This window comes from Echinops telfairi, unplaced genomic scaffold, assembly GCF_000313985.2.
Source record: "Echinops telfairi isolate 266 unplaced genomic scaffold, ASM31398v2 ScPeMD7_7427;HRSCAF=8465, whole genome shotgun sequence".
Taxonomy (NCBI): domain Eukaryota; kingdom Metazoa; phylum Chordata; class Mammalia; order Afrosoricida; family Tenrecidae; genus Echinops; species Echinops telfairi.
In genome coordinates, this window is record NW_022111327.1 from 8,350,145 (window position 1) to 8,371,018 (window position 20,874).

At 40.9% G+C, this 20,874-nt stretch overlaps 1 protein-coding gene across 5 annotated transcripts in view; it reads left to right on the forward strand.

Moving 5' to 3' along the window:
• Positions 1-20,874, forward strand: part of PAK3 (p21 (RAC1) activated kinase 3) — a 148,449-nt gene that overhangs the window by 40,124 nt on the left and 87,451 nt on the right. For all 5 annotated transcript variants that reach the window (XM_045298575.1, XM_045298577.1, XM_004710052.4 and 2 more), the window contains exon 3: positions 16,948-17,048. In XM_045298575.1, coding sequence (XP_045154510.1) covers positions 16,948-17,048 — 101 coding nt within the window. The remainder of the gene's footprint in view (positions 1-16,947; positions 17,049-20,874) is intronic.

Here is a 20,874-nt window from a genome sequence, read left to right on the forward strand (position 1 = left end):
AACACGGTGGGGAATAAATGCATAAATGAATAAACAAACAAATGCATACATAACTAAATGAATAAGGCAATGAGGCCTATGAACGCAGCCAGGACACTGAACACGACATAGTGCCTCTAGAAATGATCGATGTTCAGGACTTGAAGCTTGGAAGAAAGCAGGTGAGGCTGCATTTGGAGTGACCTGTTCTGTTTGATGTCTGTCTTCCAAAGCATTGCTTACGTCTTGTGTTTTGTGCTGACTTTGAGCATCCAGTGTGTCTCAGAAGCCATGGCATGCTGTGTAAAGGGTTGTGTTTGTTGAGAGCACAGGACACATGCACTTTCTTTGGTGAATCCAGAGAGATTTATTTGGGAGCTGGTGGGAATAGTTCTGAAGGCTCCTTCTCCTAGAGGAGTAGGGGGAGATAGTTGCACCAGACCCTCGACATACATTGAGTGATTGGATTCGTAGAGCCACTCTGTATTCAAGAGTTGAAGGAGACAGCCTAGGGTCACGTAGCCTGTCATGGAAACCAAACCCCTCCCAGGTCTCTGACTGTAAACCCTATGCTCCCTATGTTACGTGACCCCAGGCTGTCTCTTTCAACTCTTGAAGATTAAATCACCTCATCTGTCACAAGAGAATAAATACATAATGTATGTAGTGAACTATGTTCCCAGAAATGACTTAAATTCTTCCCTAAGAAGATGGTGGTATACTTTGTAACTCACCTGGATTTCGAAAAGGCTACCCTCCTCCCCTAGCCCACCTCCCATTCTCTCTTTTAATTGCCACTGGGAAGGGAAGAAAGAAAACTTTTCTTTACTTTTTTTGGTAGTTTTCGAAAGAAATAGTAGCTTGCAAATGTCCTTGACCATCGCTCTACCGTGTGAGTTGGGTGTTTTGTGGGCTAGCTGGTTATTTTGTGTGTGCACTTTTTCAAGGCTTACACGTTGCTTATGTTAGAATGTTCAGGCTCTAAATGAGTGTGCTCATATGTGCTTAAAAAGTTCCTAAAGCACAATGTGGTGTTTTTTTTTTATTGTACTGCAAATATTGTTGGTAACTTCTGGGGTGTGTTGTCTTTGCTATACCCTACACAGCAGGAAGCGTTGCAGTGAATCCATTGTATTAAAGAAAACTCAGTTTTTCCTTTACAGTCATGTCCGTCAAATATTTGGGTCAATGCCCGATATTCCTTTGCAGTGAATTAATATGTAATCAAATATGCTTAGCCTGTTCACTAAGCGGCAACAGTATGCAGGCTGTCTTTGGGATTTTGAGGTAGTTGAAGGTTCTTTTTCACTGCACCTACAATGAGTGGGCATGTCAGTGCATTGATGGTGTCAGAAAGCCACATGGCAGGGACTCTGCTACATCCTGAAGGGTGTTTATATTCCTCGGGGGTCTCCATGGCTCAGTGCAGGTTGCTCTTTGGAGCTCACTGCCATACCCTTTGGGATGCCTGGGAGGGCGTGTCCTCCTGCTCGCCCTTCAGCTTCACTGCTTCCTCCCAAGAGTAGAGCCTCCTGCACCACTCTTTATTCCCAGAAGTCCTCTGTGCTTGAAATTAGAAGGTGGGAGAAGTATGCCTTCTCCCTTCTCTGCTAGGGTCTGTGCATCCATTTCAATGTCAATAAAACAGGGAATCTGGGCCTAGATGGGGGGAGGGCAAGGATGCACGCAATAAAACGCCTTCATTTTAAGAGGTGCATGACATGTAGCATTAGGAGATGCGCACAATAAAGGGGAAATGCAACCAGGAGAAAGGGATATAGTGAAGGGACCTTTGAGAGGGAGATTAGGAGGTGGAGACTGATAGAGCATGTGAATAAGAAAAGAGTGAGAAAGAGCATTAAAATAAGGTCTTGCAGAGCCAGGACAATTGACAATGGCTGATATATGTGTGTCTACCTCTCTGGTGAAGTAGTGGTTAAGCATCGGGTTGCTAACCACAATGGCTGAAATTCACCAGCCACTCTTCTGGAGAAAGACCGGGCTTTAAACTCCCACCAAGAGTCAGTCTCAGGAACTCACAGGGGCAGTTCTACCTTGTGCTATAGAGTCGCTATGAGTTGGCACCGACCCGATGGCAGGGAGTTTGGTTTTAAGGGATAGGAAGCAGAATTGACTTGGTGAAAAAAACACCAAAAAACAAATCAACCACCAAATGACCTTATAAGACAGAACAGAGTTGCTCCCTAGGATTACCTAGGCTGTCAGCCTTTATGACTGCTGATGTCAAAAACCGTTTTTTGCAAGATAGGAAGTTGCTTTCCTCCTTAAAGCACAGAAGGACCACCCCCGAAAATTGTAATTACCTATCAGTCAGAAGTGTCTAATTAGGAAGTGGACTTAACCTTTGCTCTTTATTTTCAAACATTTCTTATTGAAATTGTTGCATATGTAAATTGGGTGCAAATAAAAGTGGAGCCGGTTTGTTTTGCCTGGAGGGAGGGAGAGGCAGTTTCCTACTGATTTGACAGAAAGATCACTGTTGCTGAATGTTCCTGAAAATGATGCCTCTGAAGGCGGCCCTGCCTGCCTGTGTGACCGGGATTGACTAGGCCTGCTCCTGTGAGACCACCTATAGGAGGCCGATTAGCTGGACAGATAGCATCTTCTGCAGAATGGAGCACTTTTATTTATACATATTTATTTTAATAAACTTGTTTAAAAATGTTAAATTATTTATCTAAATTTTCGTTCATTTATGCTACTTTGAGGAGGACATAGATTGCCATAGCAGGAGGAAATGGGATTTAAGATTCCACCAGAAGGAATGGAACTGGACATATAGGAATTCCACATAGGCTCATTACGTACCATGAGACTTAGATCAAGAGGGACATGTTCTAGATTCGTCATCAAGTCTGGCATGCCTTTAGCAGGTTCTACTTGAAGGCAGGAGATTGAGTTAGTGTTATGTTTCTGGGTCTTGGTAATATCATCTCTTTTGTAAATCATTTTATTGGGGGCTCGTACAATTCTTATCACAATCCATCCATCCATCCATTGTGTCAGGCACATATGTACATTTGTTGTCATCATCATTCTCAAAACATTTGCCTTCTACTTGAGCCCTTCATATCGGCTCCTCATTCCCTCCCCTCCCCACTCCTCCCTTCCTCATAATAAATAACCTCTTAATAAGCGCACCGAACATTTACAACAAGCCAATTGAATCTTCTTTCACCTTGGTTATATTGCCAAAGACATCCTTCCTAGCAGGAAAGTGCTCCATTCGAAAGCAGTGCCAGACGTACTTACTAGTTGGCAAATGAGCAGGTCTGACTTAATACATTGCTCATGTGATGATGAGTTTTGGCAGCAGTCTCGGGCTATTACAGTGATTCAACATTTCAAGTGATTTCACCTCAGCTCTTCCCTTCAGACTCCCTCTGATGAGCGTGGACCCGAGCTTCTCCCTATTTGACAGACAAAGGCAGGCGATAATTTTAATAGAAGCCAGGGAACCTAGGCAGCTCCATGCCCCTCAGACCTTTGTCTTTACAGGTTGTATCTCCTGAGTGCTAACAGGAAGTATCTTTGTAAACAATAATCTGAAAAAAAATCTGTTTCTCCCCCCTTAATTTCTGTATATTTGTTGGGGCTTTTAAAAAGCTTTTCCCATGATAAAAATACCTGACCTTTATGAAAATTAAAATATTAAAGCACTATATTAAAATACAATATCAGAGTCCCCTGTCAGCCCCCGACCAGTTAGAGAGATTCATTCATAATCCAGTATGTAAAGAATATTTGGTCCCCCTTCTTTAATAAATATCCACTTTCTTTTCTGCTCAGAATTAGTACATATTTTATCCAAGATACTTGGTGTAAACTAGAAACATATCTATTAGGTGTGACCTTCAAACTGGTTTTTTTTAAACCGCACCTTGCACTGTGAAATTTCAAAGGACTTAGAACCAGCAATAAGATCTTACCCTTAAAACAAAAACAAACAAACAAAAAAACTTGCCCTTTTATGCCTAACTTTCCAATGGAGGTACCACAGTGCTGTCAAGTTTTCCATTTTTTCGGGGGGAAGCCAATTAAACTTGAAGGCCCCCACATTGCTTGTCATTCCTCTGTGTGAGGGACTGTGTGTATATATGTCATGCATCCTGGAAGTAAGAAATAAGTATGCGTCCCTCTCAGAACTGGGCCCCAAAGAGGAGATTTGTTTGAAGAGCAGACACGCCAGGGATGAAGACGTTCTTGGCGGCCATCAGTCCCTTGGCGGAGGCTGTCTGCTCTCCTAGGCGCTGTTCTCTGTGAGACCACCTGCAGGGGCTTACTGTCTCTTTCCCCAGTGGAAAAAGAGGAATCCAAAGGACTTCCATATCCTTATCCGATTCTGAGGGACTGCAGTTGTCTTATCAGCTAGACCGCCCCCGAAGGCCTTTTTCTTTCTGGAGAGCTATGGCACAGGGTGCCCGCTCACCCACCCACCCAAAGCTTGGGCCCATGGACATTTCACAAATAAACGGAAAGCTATCACCTCGCCTCCCGAGTAGCTAAGTAAGCACCAAGGCCTGTCAACGCTTACAGACATGCTGTGGCGGATCCCTTGTGAGGCAGTGACTAGCACAGCCGTTCTGTGGCTTGGAGGACTCATGGAGCCCTGGAAAGCCCCCACGAACTTAGTGGAAGAGGGATCTCGGCCAGAAGGAACATCTGTTCGGAAAAGGTTGGTCACTTCTATGAGGTGGATAACCATTTACCAGACTTCTATGTCTTTCCAACCTAGACTGCCCAGAGCAAAGCCCCGGATCCTTGAGACGAAAAGCAGGGATTTTGTATGATGGAGCCCAACCTCAGCCATTCCCCATGGCCTCTGCTTCGGGGACTCATGACATTGAGTACAAGTGCCACAAGGGCAGAAGGAGGGGACCCAGGGAGGGAGTTCTGTGATAAGGGCCCCTCCAGCCCCTATACACAGCACTCTAGTGGATTCGTTGTATCTGAGAACTGCGCAAGAGACCCCAGGTTAGATGGATGCACAGCCAGCCAATGCATCCATTGCAGCTGCGTGCTGACTTTGCGCACAGGTCTGCTAGAGTAGCGCCCTCCTTTGTTTCAAAATCCAGTCCCACAGCATTGGTAGTCAGTCATAGGCTAACTCAGAAGCACGTGCTTCCATCAGAAAATATTTGTGCCTGCTTTTTCTCCTGTGTCTTGTTCTGTGCTGAAGGTTGTAGGGGATACAACATACAAGCCAAGGTTTCCTGCCCTCCAGTGATTAGCAGCCTACTTGCAGAAATCAGACCACACACACTCAATTTATACTAAATGCCTAGTCAGTGCTCGCCCAGGCAACAAAGTTAGCTACACATAGGTGCTCTCCATTAGCCCCCACCATTCATCCTCTTCCTCCTCAGCCATGGTAGCAACCATGACCTTGAAGTTTGCCCTCACCATGCCATATCATGCCTACTTAGCTAGCAACACACAGCTACCAGGCGTGTGTTCTGGAAAGCACCTTTGCCATCATCTGCTAAAACACCTGGTCGGATACGTGTCTTATTACGGTCTGGAATTTCATCTTTCTTTCCTTCCTGATTCCCCGAGCAGTGCTCCATTTCTCCTCATCCTTCTGTCTTCCTCGTCACCATGCTATATCCATTCCAGCTTCCTGTTAGCCTTCCTATTGCAGAGGCTTTACCCGTTCCAGTGTGGTTCAACCGTTTCGTTGACATATAATTCATTTATTACACAACTCACCAGTTCAATCACACCAAGAAGAGTTATACAGTTATCACCTATTCGGTTCTAGAACATTTTCTTCATTTTTGTGCTCATTGTTGTTAGATTCCCACTTCCCCACTAGCCTTTCCTTCTTATCCATCCGTTAAAGCAGTGGTTTTCAACCTTCCTCATGCTGCAATCCTTTACTACAGTTCCTCATGTTGTGGTGACTCCAGCCATAAAATTATTTTTGTTGCTAATTCATAACTTTAATTTTGCTACTGTTATGGATCATAATGTAAATATCTGATATGCAGGATGTATTTTCATTGTTACAAATTGAATATAATTAAAGATAATTAGAGCTTAGTGATTGACCACAAAAATATGTAATTATATATTGTAAAATATTTATGTGTTTTCTGATGGTCTTAGGCAACCCCTGTGAAAGGGATGTTCAACCCCCAAAGGGGTCGCACCCCTCAGGCTGAGAACCGCTGCTTTAAAGCAATGTTTCCCAAAGTGGGTGATACCACTCCTGGGTGTGTGGGGTGGGCGGGGCAATCTGGACCGATCCAGGGGTCTCCAAAAGCTTATAATTGCCAGGGGGATGCTGAGTATGTTTGTTTATTTGTTTGTTTGTTTGTTTTCCCTGAAAAGGGGGCTATAGGCAAAATAGGTTTGGCAACCTATGTTTTAAAGCTTGTCTCTCAAATCCTATCTCCTCCAGTGAGCTCTGACTGTCCACAACATTTACTTTTAAACCTTTCTTTCTGGGAAACTCACAGGGGCAGGTCTATTCTGTTCTTTTAGGGTTGCTATGAGTCAGCAACAACTCAATGGTAATACGTTTTGAGTCAATTTAATAGCAACTTTACTCTGGTAGGATTGTTTACTGTTTCTCCCTTGTTAAGCTTGGTCGCCTCAATTAGATGACGAGTATAGAATATTATTTAAACTCTTATGGAGTCACTTGGTAGGGCCTGACCCTTTGTTGATTGACAATTTAGTGCATAATACTTAACAGACCCACTGTCTAATTCAGAATAAAGGAAGCTGGGGTGGTCGCCAGGAGGGAGCTATACCTTAGAGCCAAGGTTAAGACATGTTGACCTTGGAGACTAGCTAGTCTGTGTGTGCTTTCTTTGTCTGGAAACAAAATATTCCTAAATTTTAAAAGTATGCATTGTACAATAGTTTGTGGTTCACTCTGTGTAGTGATCTGAATTTAAATGTTGCTTTTTATGATGACACATGCCATAACTTTTAACATGTTTTCCATTTTTTCAATGACCATTGTTCTGAGTTTGGGGCCTAATTATCTAGTTTGTTTGTTCTCTATTATTCCTTTTCTTTCCCAGCATGCTTTGTTTTCATGGAGCTAGAAGGTGTTTATGTTTGTTTGTTTGTTTGTTTGTTTTAAAAAGACTGCTGTACTTGGTCATATGGCATTCAAGGGGAAGACCCAACAATATTTCCAGGAATTTTAGGGGGAAGATGACATGTGGAAGTCCTACAACAAGATATACTCTGGTGACAGCATTCGAAAACTCATCCCAAAGATAAGCCTGTCACTCACTGTCCAAGGGATTTCACCTAGGAAGGGCTGCCTGGCTGGTTTGACTACAAGCAGCACCTTCAACCCTGTCCAGCTATGCTGCTGGCATTTGCCCTTGATTCTAGAGTGGCACCTAGCAAGGGGTATTCCTGAATGAGTACAGAGTCATCCCCATTGTTGGGTTAAAAATAACAACAACAACAATAGCACGGCCATCAAAAACTTCAACTACAGCCACTTCAAAGCATGCCCCTCAATCCCCACCTTTTTGGGAGACCTGGCTTAAGGTTTTACTCATCCATGAACACATGAGAGCAATTAGGCGTGTCCTTACTCCATTTCATATAATGAAGATCATTGTTTCATCCATTCATTTATTCATTTGCTGTTTCGTTAAATATGTATTGAGAGTCAGATACTTTTCTGGATTGATGTTGAGGTACAGAGGTGAATGTTTTCCAGTTCTTGCCTTTAAGAAAATGATGGTTTAGTGGGGGACCCAGACGAATCACTCATTGGTTAGAGGTTGTGTGTTAAGTACAATTGAAAGAGTGAGCGTTGAGGAGGGATATCTAAACAAGAGAGGTGGGAAAGTTCTGTACGAAATGACTCCTGAACGTTGGTGAGTCTCAGAGTAGTGCTAGGGCTATCTAGGTAAAGAACAAATGGATTCTGGGCAGAACAGCTGAATTATGAACTTACCAAGCATGACACCATTCATTAAGGCTATCTGAATACAACTGACTGTAGTTCAGACTACAAACAGTGCATAGAGTGAGAACAGGCGATGTGTGGGGCCTGACACTACAGAACTGATTGGTGACCCAATGCTCACCTACTCACTGCCATAAAGTCAATTCTGATTCATCGCGACCCTACAGCACAGAATAGAATGGCCTCTGGATTTCTGAGACTGTACAATAATCTTCACAGGCGCAAACAGCCTCATTTTCCTTCTGGGGAGCAACTGGTGCATTCAAACTGCTAACCTTGTGGTTAGCAGCTCAATGGGTAGACCACTGTGCAACCAGAGCCCCCTGACCAGATCCCAGAGGATCATATGTACCAAGCTACAAATTTTAAATGTGATATTGACAGTAATTCCATCCGATTTTTAGTCGCAAGTAGATGAGTGAGTTGAAGGGAAGGGGTAGGAATGGAATGAAGGCAAGAAGGCAGATTATTGAAGTCGTATAGGTGGGAAATGATCGTGGCCTGGGACAAGGGCCAATGGCAAGAAAAAGAGGAGGGAAAAGGGCTGGAAGGATATTTACAAGGGAAAATTAATAGAACCAGGCGACTAATCAGATGGTATAAGGAGGAGGCAGGTCATCAAACATAGACTCCAGACAGGTTTGCATGTAAGACTAGCTGGAAAAGGGTGAGGTAGGGAACATAGGAGGAGAGGTAGTCTCATATTGGTTTAGGTAGAGCGAATCAATGGGGATGTATGGGGAGGGGTCAAAACCTTCATGGACGTTCTTTTACCTTTTCATTCAAATTTTCCATGAACTTTGTGAAGTACCCTTATAGTTCACTCTTGCAAACATTTCGTTCATGCCAGGAGCTTCCGCACACAGGTGTTCAGTATGCAGTTAATTACAAGTGGTAGAGCTGGAAGAGTGAGGTCAGCGCTGGAGGTCCATGTGGGAGGTCACTAGTGTAGAGGATAAGTGAAACAACGAAAGTAGGTGATATGGCCCAAGGGAGAGATTTGGTGATGAGAAGAGACACAGACCTTAGTTCCTAGGGAAAGCTATTTATTTATTTGCGGGGTACTCTTTAAAAGAGCCAACAGAGAAAGCGTTTCCTGCAAATGAGATACCCCCACTGCCATCAAGTCCATTCCAGCTCATAGCGACCTTATGTAGGGTTTCTGGGGCTTTGTCACTGTGGGTACAGACAGCCTCAGCTTTCTCCCTCGGAGCAGCTGGTGGTTATAAAATCCCACCTTCTAGTCAGCAGTTCACTATTTACCCAACAGAACCTCCGGATCGCTTTGTAAATGAGCTAGGAGAGAAAAATGCAGAGACATAGGGAGGGAATATCAAAACCTGTGATTTCCAAGCGGGGCAGGGAAGGAGTGCATTTTCAGCAGTGTATGATCAGCAAGGTCATTTTTGACTGAAAGGTCGGCAGTTGTAAAGACTGCAAAGTGGTTGTGGGGTTGATCAAGAAGGAAGTTCACTTGTGATCAAAGGGATTCACTGTTCATTTGAAAACTGAGATTGTAAAAATCTAGATTCCTTTTTCAAGAAGTACAGCTTTAGAAGGAAAGGCTTCAGAGAGTATAGTAGCCAAAGATAGATGGGAGCTAGCAGATTCTAATTTTGAAGGAGAAGAAAGAGCTCAATGCATTTTAAACCCAAAGCAAAGTACCAATAGATGGGAGAGATTGAAGACAGAAGAAAAAAGAGATTCGTGATGCATTGAGATCCAGGAGTATGAGGAACTGACAATATAAAGCACTGGTACAGGGACAAACCTCAGGTCAAAAGGGGTGTGTGTGTGTGTGTGTGTGTGTGAGAGAGAGAGAGACACTGTTTCCAGTGAGATGGGAGAAGACTCTACTAATGGATAGAAATGCATAGCGATTGGAGGGGAAGTGAATTCAGAACAGTTCCTACTTGAAGGGCTCCATTTTCCTCAGTAAGGAGATGGAATGGCTTCTGCTGAAAGTAAGGGAGGAGGGGGCGGAGCAGAAAGTAGTTTGACGCAAGTGGTGAAGTCCTATCATAGCTAGGGAAGTGTGAAAGGAAGTTGGCAATGGGGTAAAGAGAAGATTGCCAAGCACCACTGGCAACTCTTCTAAGGTCTGAGACCTTTATAGCAAACTCAAAGCTTTGTGGCTGTGATCCCCCCCCTACCCCACCAGCAATTCTTAGCAACCTTAATGTAGAAATAGAGAAAGTCAATGGTTGGATTCTGTCAGAATAGGGTTTTGCCAGATGAATGCAAGAGGTGGTCCAAGGGTGAGTGTTTCCAGGGCACCGGCTACAGAGAACATTTAAGTGGTGGAACCACAGTGTAGACTAGATAGAACACCAATCTGTTGAGGTGACTGTAAATGAAAATGGAAACGCTGGCTGAGAAATGGAGGGATCAGGAACCGGAGGTCTTGTTGCATTCAAAGAAACATTGAGGGTTTGGACGAGTTTGCCATATAGAGCAGGATGGGAGGTTGAGCTCAGAGAAAGAGACAACGGTGTAAATATTTTCAGATAAACTCCTTCTGGGTAATGATAAAGCCTAGGGAAGCTGTGATTCCACTTTGATTGCATATCAGAATCATATATGGAACGGAAAAAAAATAATTTGCTCAGATTCTCCCCCCCACCCCCCACATTCTGGTAATAGGAGGTTCTTGGAGCACAGACACTGGTCTCTCATTGAATTCTACAAGCTATTCTGATGTGCATTCCTAGTTGAGGACCACGAGTTTCAAGGGTGGCCGTGGCATGGCAGTGGATTGAAGAAGCAGAATAGAGATGGATTTCATTAACGTTGAGGGAAACCTAAGTCCTCTCAGGAAATGGTGGGAAGGAAGCATCCATCTTATATATTTACATGTCAGAGAGTGGTGGCAGCCTTGAAAGACGGGGAGCCAAAGATCTCAGTGAATAGGGGGCCTGGCTTGGAGAACTAAATGACCTTAAACCTAAAAGTACAGAGTTGATAGGCAAGTGCAGAGCACTGATCTACAAACAATAATTTGGACAAAAATGTAGAAGACTGTGTTTCCCCCTCCTCTCAGACCGACAGAGCTTAGATGAGGAAGAGTGAACAGCTTCAATCGCGATTTTTCAGGAAAATTATACCCTACCTGGAGGTTGGTAGATGCCATCTAGTCAGTTCCAACTCATAGCAAACGTATGTACAACAGAACACATCCCTGCCTGGTCTTGCACCATCCTCTCCACCGTTGTTATTCTCTCTGTCTCTCTGTCTCTCTCTCTCTCTCAGGTGGGAGTGGTCAAGTTTAGGACCCTAGAGCCAGAACTGAAGAGAACATTTACTTAGGTGGTTGAAGATGTGGAGGAGTTGGGTTAGGGTGGGACAAGCTCTAACCGCTATAGGACACACGGAATATTAGGGAAGGGAGTTGGGTAGGAGATGATAGATAACCAGAGAGGCTGGTTATTCCTTTGTTTAAAAGATAGTAGAATGGAGAAAGATGCTAAAGCATGAGAGACTCTAATAGCTAGCCCGTGAAGTTACCATCAGAACTCCTGCCCACTCACAGGGTCCGCAGGCCAAGTGTTAGTTACAGTTGGTGGCTTAGTCAGCAATTTGTGGCCTTTGTTTCAGGTGTCAATAGAAAGTCCATGATAGGCTTCGAAAGTGATACGTATTTGAGCTTCTGTCCTCTACAGATATTGACCCAGCGTTTCTTAAGTTGAACCTTATCAAGCTAAGACAGGTTCAGCTGAATCTTAATGCAAAAGATTAATGCTCACAGAAATTTCTGGGAGATACCAATATTTTAGTATTCCTTAAAAACAAGGAATTAGAATAATTCGCATTGCTGAGGTAATTTGATCACTGTACAACAACCTACTCTTGAGGGTTTTTTGTTTGTTTGCTTTTTAATGACACACGAGTGATAAATAGTGTAGCTGTTAAGAATCTAGGCTCTGGAGAGGGCTGAGATGTAGGCTGCAATCCTGATTCTGACATCTGTCACTTTGGGTATGTTGTTGAACTAGCGTTTCATTTTCACCATCTATAATACAATAGCAATAAAGCTTACTTCATAAAATTGTTTGGGTATTAAATAGGGTGATCCTATAATCACGTTGCACGTCATGACTATTCCATACAAGGGAGTTATTATGTGTGGGGCGCCAAGTAAGCATGGTGGTAGGGAATGTGAGCACAAGATGCACTCTCTTCTGTCAAGGATCTTGAACTTTAGCTAAAGAGACAGATGTGTTTAAAAATATTAATAATCCAGTGTTAAGAAATGATAAACTCCCAAGGATTCAGTAAGCAAACATCATGGGAGCACGAATGGAGGGGAATTTAACTTTGTCTACAGAAAGGAGAAAGGAAAAGACTTGCCAAGGGACAGAAAGTCCAAGAGTCAGTCTTAAGAATAATGATGGCTTAGAGGTTATCCAGGAACCCTGGTGGCACAGTGGCTAAGCACTCAGCTTTTAGCAGAAAGGGCCGTAGTTTTGACACGTCACCCCACCTCCAGTAATTCCACTGGAGAAAGATGTAGCAGCCTGCTTCTTTAAAGATTTACAGCTTTGGAAACACTATGGGGCAGTTCTACTCTATCCTACCGGGTTGCTAGGAGTTAGAATCCATTCAACAGCACTGACCTGGAAGTTATCCATGCAAAGGAGAGAGGGAATGGAGAAATCAGGCTTTCCAGGGCTAGGTGAAAAACAAAAAACAAAAACCACCGCCCAACCCCATGACATCGTCATAATTGTTACGTTCAGTTCATTGTTACAGCCACTGTGTCTGTTCATCCCATTGTCTTTTCTCAGGGACTGGGCCCTCCTGATAACATGTCCAAAGTATCTGAGGGACTCTCACCATCTTCACTTCTAAAGAGCATTCTGGCTGTACTTCCTTTAGACAGATGTATTTTTCTGTCACTCCATGGTATTTCCAACATTCTTCGCAAACACTTCCAACACCATGATTCAAATGCATCCATCCTGTGGTCATCCTCAGTGATTGTCCACACTGCACATGTGTATGAGGCAATTGAAAATACCATGGCTTGGGTTAGGTGAACCCCAGTTCTCAAAGTGACATTTTTAGTTTTTTAACACTTGAAAGAGGTCTTGCACAGCAGACTTGCCCAATGCAGTTCACCATTTAGTTTCTGTTTTCATTTTTTTCCATTCATGCTACATCTTTTATTTCTTTTGGTTTTTTTCCCCCAAAAGATCTTTAGGGAAAGGTAATACAGATATTATATCATTCCATAGTTCAGTCACATCAAGCACACAATCAGTTTCAAAATGTCATTCGATTTCTTGACTGCTACTTTCATAAGCATTGATTGTGGGTCCAAGTAAAATGAAGTCCCTGGCAACTTCAATCTTTTCTCCATTTCTTATGATGATGTCTCTTGGTTCAGTTGTAAAGTACTTTGATTTTCCTTACATTTGTGGTACAAAAACTTTCAGCTCAGACAGAAACCCTGGTAGTTTAGAGATCATGGAATAGGTATGGGACAGCGGGAGCTATGGCAAGATTAGAGTCTGGAGACTGTTTGGAATACGATGCTATGGAGAGTGAGCTTTTAACTATAGGCAATGAAGAATGATTTAAGGAATTTTAAACATGGCCAGGAATGCAGTTGGATTTGTGGTTTTCAAAAGAATCTTTGGCTATTGTGTGGAGAGAATCAATTGACAAGTAAAATATTGGAAACAGTGAGACCTAGTGAGAAATGCTGTTGTCTTGGAACTATGGTAATGATGTATGGAAACTGAAAGAAGAAGATGGATTCAGGACAGGCCTGGGAGGCAGAACTTGGTGACCAGTTCATGTAGAAATAAAGTAAGAGTCCAACACGACTCCTAAATTTCCAGTTTGGGCAGTAGAGACAGTGTTGAGTAGACAGAGTAAGTATGTGCTTCAGGAATTTGACCAACAGATCCACTCGAGATGTGAAACACATTTTGGTTGTCGTATATATAGTTTTCAAAAGACTCAACCATCATAAGAACACAAGGACGTTTCCAATTTTCTTACTTTTTTTATGCTTTAGTATAGTTTTAGTTTAATTACATATTGGGGACAGGGATTGTAATCTTTTCATTGCTTGAAGGCTCCCATGTAAGGCCTTAATCCTTCTCTGATCTTCGATAGAGACAGGTATCATTTCCCTGAGATCCAGAACCCTGGAAGAGGAGCGCCTTTGGCTTTCTGCCTCTGGTACACTTAGCCCTGAGTAAAGGGAATGACTTGATTAGGTTGGGAAGGGACTTATAAGCATGTGACCTTGTAGAGAGATACAACAGAGCAAGCATAGCCAAACCCAAGTGCAACATTTCCATCTCTGTCAGAATGTTCAGAATTTGCACCCAGTGGTACTTTGATTTTGTTTTGTTTTTCCTAATGGTAATTTGAAAATGAAAGTGTTTATTTGCTTGCAAGAAAGGTCGTGAATACAAGTTGATAGAATGATAGGGGATTTAGATTTAGATAGGAGTTCTTAACCCCCAAACCAGAGGATTTATGAACTTCTGGGATTATATGTAAAGGTGTATATGTGTGTCTAATACATTATTTTACGAGGGCAAGTTGGGGCAAATTCTGCAGCTTTCCTTAGATTTCAGAGTGACATTGGTCCCAAGCTTATCTATGAAGTATCTTCCTCAGGGGACCTCACTTGAATGGGCCTCTACCAAAGGGCTAGAGAGGGACCCTGGTAGCTTCTTATTTGTAATTTTATATTATTTTTACTTAATGGTAACTCCCTCCCAAATTAGTATGGTAATCTGACCCCCCAAAATCTGGATTCCACTGCTGCCCATCACAGATTAGGGAATTAAATAACATGAGTTAATCTTGGGAAGTGGTTCAACCCGAGAGGAGTGAGTGTAAAAAATTAATACCAATGGCCAGAGACTGAGCTAGGAAAGACAGAAGCAGCAGCAGCAGCAATGCTTTACAAAGAAAGGGTGGTCATTGAAAATAATGGTGAATCCGACCATGTTAGAAAAGTGAAAAGAGAGGTGGTTAGTCATGCCCAATATGTTGAGAGATTGGAAAGAGGGTGGAGGGAGATTATAGGAGTTAAGACTAGAGCATCTTCACTGGAGTGGTAAAAACAAAACACAAGCAAAAAGCTGATAGTTTTGTTTGCATTTATGGACAGGTAAAACTGGGAGTTGAACAATATAAATGGTAGCTATGGTCCACAAATATGCAAGGGGCATAGGATTAACGAATGCTCTAAACATTACTGTCCAGTTAGGATACTATTAATTATTAAAGTTGGCTCATTGTCTAAATGGAATGTGTGCTGAGGTTAAATTAGATGGCATACATGTATTTTTAAAAAGTGTGTTCTGTGATCCAGCCAAAACTTTGACTGGCCCTTGTCATCCTCATCCACCTTTGGTTCCTAGTTCTTAATTTTCCTTCTCATTACCTGAACCCCTGTATTTTTGCTACTGGAGAACATGAATAGTGAGAGAGGAAGAAAGAACCGTGGATGACGTTTGAATAGGAAAGATTGTGAATTTAAAATTTATCATGGGTAATCCACACAACTAGTAATCCATATAAGGTTAACTGAATATTGTCTGTAATCCAGACCAAGGAAAACATCTGGTATTTAAACCAGAATGTTCTAAGTTGGCCATCCAGGTAATTCGGAAGTTGATAGGTTTCAACTGGGTAAACTTGGTTCAGACTGACTTGCCCAGTATTGGAAGGGTAAGTATTGTTTTTCTAAGTGTGAAATGTAGCCTTATCAGACATATATGTTCAACTCAGATAATATATTAATTTTGGAAACCACTTTAGAATGTTTTCACAATAACTTCCTTCTGGGATAATATTCTTGATAGACTGATTTTATTTATTATAGTTCCCCACATAACTTTCTCAAGTGGTTGTCTATTAAGGTGTTGCCTTTAAGTACAGGTACTTTCATTCATACATATGTCTCTACGAAAAAGCTGCTAATTGAGGAGGACAATGATTTGAAATGGTTAACATCATGGACTATAATAAGGGCATGGAAAAATGGCTACAAACTAGGAAGACCAAGCCAAGGAGCATTTTGGGGTTTCCTTGAACTAGATAAAATTAATTCAGTTAAAAAAAACAGGGATTAGCAACTATTTATTAAAATAAAATGGTGAGTAGGAAATGTTTTTAATGATGTAAATGTGGAGTAGTATTAATTTGCCATATTATCCCCATTGAAAGAGGATCAAAGTATATTCTGCTCCACTTCATAATGTAAATTAAATGAGTTCTAATTACTTGATATTTAGTTAAAGTTAAAATTTGGAAACAATTCCTAAGTTTTTAATATGAGTATAAAGTTTTCTGTTACTGTTAACCTCTTAACTTGGCTTGAGTATAATCAGTTTCTAGTTTGGTAAGTGGTATTTGAACCAACAAAACCAGTTAAACTCCATATACCCAGATAGATATTTGTTGGTTACACCTTTAAACTGATAAAGGACATAAATCAGTTTGACTGAAAGTTTGGTTGAATTGGATTTTGGAATTTTAAAAATTATTTGGACAGAACAAGTTTGGTCAGATTCTCATCCATCTCTGCCAAGAAAATGAGAGTATTTGGATTTAATATAGATAAAATTTTGTGTTGAATCGTCTGCCTGTAAGACATGACAAAATAATAATTTATAACTTATCAAGGGTTCATGAGGGTGATGGGGTGGGGGGGAGGGGAAAATGAGGAGCTGATACCAAGGGCTCAAGTGGAAAGCAAATGTTTTGAGAATGGTAATGGCAACAAATGTACATATGTGCTTACACAATGGATGGATGGATGGATTGTGATAAGAATTGTACGAGCCCCCAATAAAATGATTTTTAAAAGAAAACAAAAAGAAGTCACAGCCAAGGGGCGGGGGTGGGGTGGGGTGGAGTGGAAGAAGTCGACTGTCTTTAAATTTTATCATTGTTTTGTTGAACCTAATTGTACAACTTATGGATGCCAAAGCTAGACCCCAAACAAATACATGTTAAAATTTTGCCTTTAGCCAATAAGAAGAAAGAGAAAGAGCGCCCAGAGATTTCTCTTCCTTCAGACTTTGAGCATACGATTCATGTGGGGTTTGATGCAGTCACCGGGGAATTCACTGTAAGTAAGCTCCTTATTTTGTTTTTGTAAGCCATAAAGAACTCCTTTGTGATTTCAAGAAGAATTGCCAAGTCCCAGAATGTCAGACTTGATGTTTTTAGTGATTTTAAGTAAGATGAATTTTGCCCATGTGATCATAAATGGAAATAGAATACGGTAATAAAAATGGAAAAATTATTCTGTGCATGTCCAACAAAACATCTGGTCACTCTTATAACCAGTCTTGATGGAAAATACTGAGTTACCATGGCATTGGATACAGAGTCCTGTGGAGGAAGTCTCTGCTTGAGTCCATAGTCTATCATTTGAAGTGGTTAAAAATCATCTAATCAATTGTCCCAGTCAGGACAACCCATCAGAATAATTCAGACTTTACATTGGAGCTTGGATTATCCAGCTCAGCTAACCACATTACCCAAAAGTATCTGCAAAATTGAACAGTTTTTCCCTTTTATTTTAAGAACATAGCTTGTTTTTAGGATTATTAAAGGATATATTTTGCAGATATCTAAAACCTCAAACCCTTTATTTCAAGGAGAAATAATAATAGTGTCTATTGTTCAGTACTTAGGTCCTGATATATGATAGTAGTGGTCTCATACAATATTTTGGTTTTCTGTGTGTGCAATTAACAAATTTCACTCAGGATAATGTGTGTGAGGTTCATCTGTTATATGAGATGTTTCACAGAGTCATAAACATTCTTCAATGTTGTCTATGTACCATAGTTTGTCTATTCATTCATCCATTGTTAGACAGTAGGTTGTTTCTATCTTTTTGCTATCGTGAATAGTGCTGCTGTGAAAAGCAGTGTATATATAATTGTTCGTGTCTTGCCTCTTAATTCTCTAGGACATATAATTAGTAACGGGATACCTAGCTCATATGGTATTTATTATTCCAGTCTTTTAAAGAAAATGCCATATTATTTTCCATGGTTGTTGAAACCTTTTACAGTTCCACCATCAGGGTATGAGGGTTCCAGTGTCTTCCACACCTCACCAGTATTGGGTTGGTTTTTTTTCTGTGTGTTTAACTTTGCTATTGATAGTAGGGTAAGATGTTATCTCATTATTGTTTAGATTTACATCTCTCAGATGGCTCATGATCAGGAACATTTCTTGTGTTTGTTGAGTACCTAAATGTCTTTAGTGTAGTATCTGTTCATCGTCTTGTGCCCATTTTTAATTGGGTTGCTTGCCTTTTAGTTGTTGAGGTGTTGACGTTTTCTTGATTTGTGGAGTTAGTCCCTGGTCCAATATGGTGCTGGCATTTGCACAACCCTACCCCCATCGATAGATTCTCTTTTTACTCTTGGTGATGTCTTTAAGTGTACATGAATGTTTACTTTTTGGAGTTCCTACTTGTCTAGTTTTTCTACTGCTGTTTGTGCATTTTAAGCTATGCTTGATAGTATTTTACTGTTGTTGTTGTTATGTGTGATGCCATGTATTAAAGCCCTTAAATTTGCCCTTGCTCCCATTTTTTTCTTCGATATTCTTAGTTTTAGATTATATATTTAGGTCTTTGATCCATTTTAAATTTATATATGGTGAGAAATAAGAATCCCGTTTCATTGTCCGGAAAATGAGTATCCAGTTTTTTCAACTCTGTTGTTTAAAAAGACTATCCTTTTCCCATTTAATGAGTTATTGGCTCTTCATCAAAGATAACTGTCTATGTAGGGATAGATTTCCTTTTGGGTTATTAATTCTGTTTAATTGATCTATGTGTCTGTTGTCCTTGTACCAATACCAGGCTGTTTTGACTACCATAACTGTATAGTCGAATCAGACATTGAGACTTTTTAAAGAATAATGATGGAATTTGGATAGAGGTTCCATTATTTCTATAGATCGTTTTAGTTTATAGTGACATTTTCACAATGTAATGTTTTCCTATCCATGAGCATGATATAGTTTAACATTTATATAGTTCTATTCAGGTTTGTGTCTCTGGTTTTATTTTTTCCTAAGTACTTAATCTTCTGGGTGATTATTGTAAATGGTATTGTTTACTTATTTCCTTTACGGAGTTCTCTTTGTTAGTATGAATGGAATCTGGCTGATTTCTCTAAGTTGATCTTGTACCCTGCCATTCAGCTTAATCCTTCTATTATTTCTGGTAGTTTTCTTGTCGAGACTATTGGATTTTCCAAGTATAGGCTCATATAATCTACATATGGAGATAGTTTTAGTATTTTGTTCATTTGAATGACTTTAATTTCTCTCTCTCTTGCCATATTGCTCTGGCCAATACCTCCAATACAATAATGAATAAGAATGGTGATAAAGGGCATCTGTATTAGTCTAGGTACTTTGGAGAAACAAATCCACATCAACTCATGTATAAGAGAAGAGTTTTATGTAAAGGTTAAGTGAGCATCAAGAAAATATCCCAACCCAGTGCTGCCCAAGCCCACAAGTCCAACATTAACCCATTAGCCCATATGTCCAACACCAGTCCACAAAGTCCTCCTCCATCTCACAATACAGACACTATGATGCCGACTGCAGGAGGGAAGTCGAATCAGTGAACGTGTAAACATCTCAGTGCTGGCAGGGGTCTCCACACGGCTGCTCCAGCCCAGGGCTGCATCGGGATAGGTCCGTGCAGCTTCTCCTTGGGGATGCCTTGCAGGAAGTCAGCCTTGCAAGCTGGAGCAGGGAACTGCTAAGACAGTTGCACCCTGGTGCCACCACAAAGCAAGAGACCCAAGAACTCTAAAGGCGAGGCTCGCCAAGCCATTTATCCCTCCGCCTTTCAATTAATTCCACATGTGTTTATCGACCAGGTTGGCACAATAAACTAACTCAGCAACCAAGTCTGATTTTCATTTGCAAGCGAAAATGCTTTCATTCTCTATCCTTTAGGACTAATGTTGAATGCTGTTTTTGTATATATGCCCTTGGTTGTGCTGAGAAATTTCCCTTCTGTTCCTATTTTACTGAGCATTTTTATGATGAATGGGTACTAGATTTTTGTCAAATACTGTTTTTATGTTGATTGGAATGATCACATAGTTCTTTTCTAATATTGAACCATCCTTGCATTTCTAGTAGGAGTCTAACTTGGTCATTATATGTTAATTTTTTTGTATCTTAAATTCTATTTGCCAGGATGTTGCTCAGAAATTTTGCATCTATATTCATGAAGGATAGTGGTCTATACTTTGCTTTTTGTGGATTTTTACCTGGTTTTAGACTCAGGGATATGCTTGTATCATGTCATGAGCTCAGGATTATTCCACGTTTTTCTATGTTCTCAACGAGTTTTGAGTAGAATTGATTAGCAGTGCTTCTCTGAATGTATGATAGAATCTGTTGTCTGCACCAGGGTACTTTTTGTTGGTAATTTTTTATGACCTATTTAATTTCTTCTTTAGTGATGGTTCTACTAAGTGTAATGGAGAGTACTTTGAGGGTAATAAGGTGGTTTTGTAAAAAAAAATTAAGTACATAGCTTTGAAAAATTTCTGGTTCTTTTTTTTTTTTTGGTGCCCCTTCATATAGTCTGCTCTGGAGACTGGTCCAGAAAAAAGGTGTTTTATGTTGTTGTTGAGAGGGGTGTTAGGTTGGTTGATTGTGTTGTTTAGTTCTTTTAAATCTATTTTTGTCTTTGTGTCCAAGATATGTCTCTTATAAATAGCTTATTGATAGTCATGTTACTGCTACTTAACTATTGCAGTGGAATAGGTGTGAATTTACTCTTGTCATCTTGCCACTGTCTTTGTGTGTGTGGTGCTAGTGCTTTCCTTGTTTCATATATATTTCTATGCAGAATTCATTTTGTTTGTGAATTTTCTTATCATTTCCTTTATTCCTGT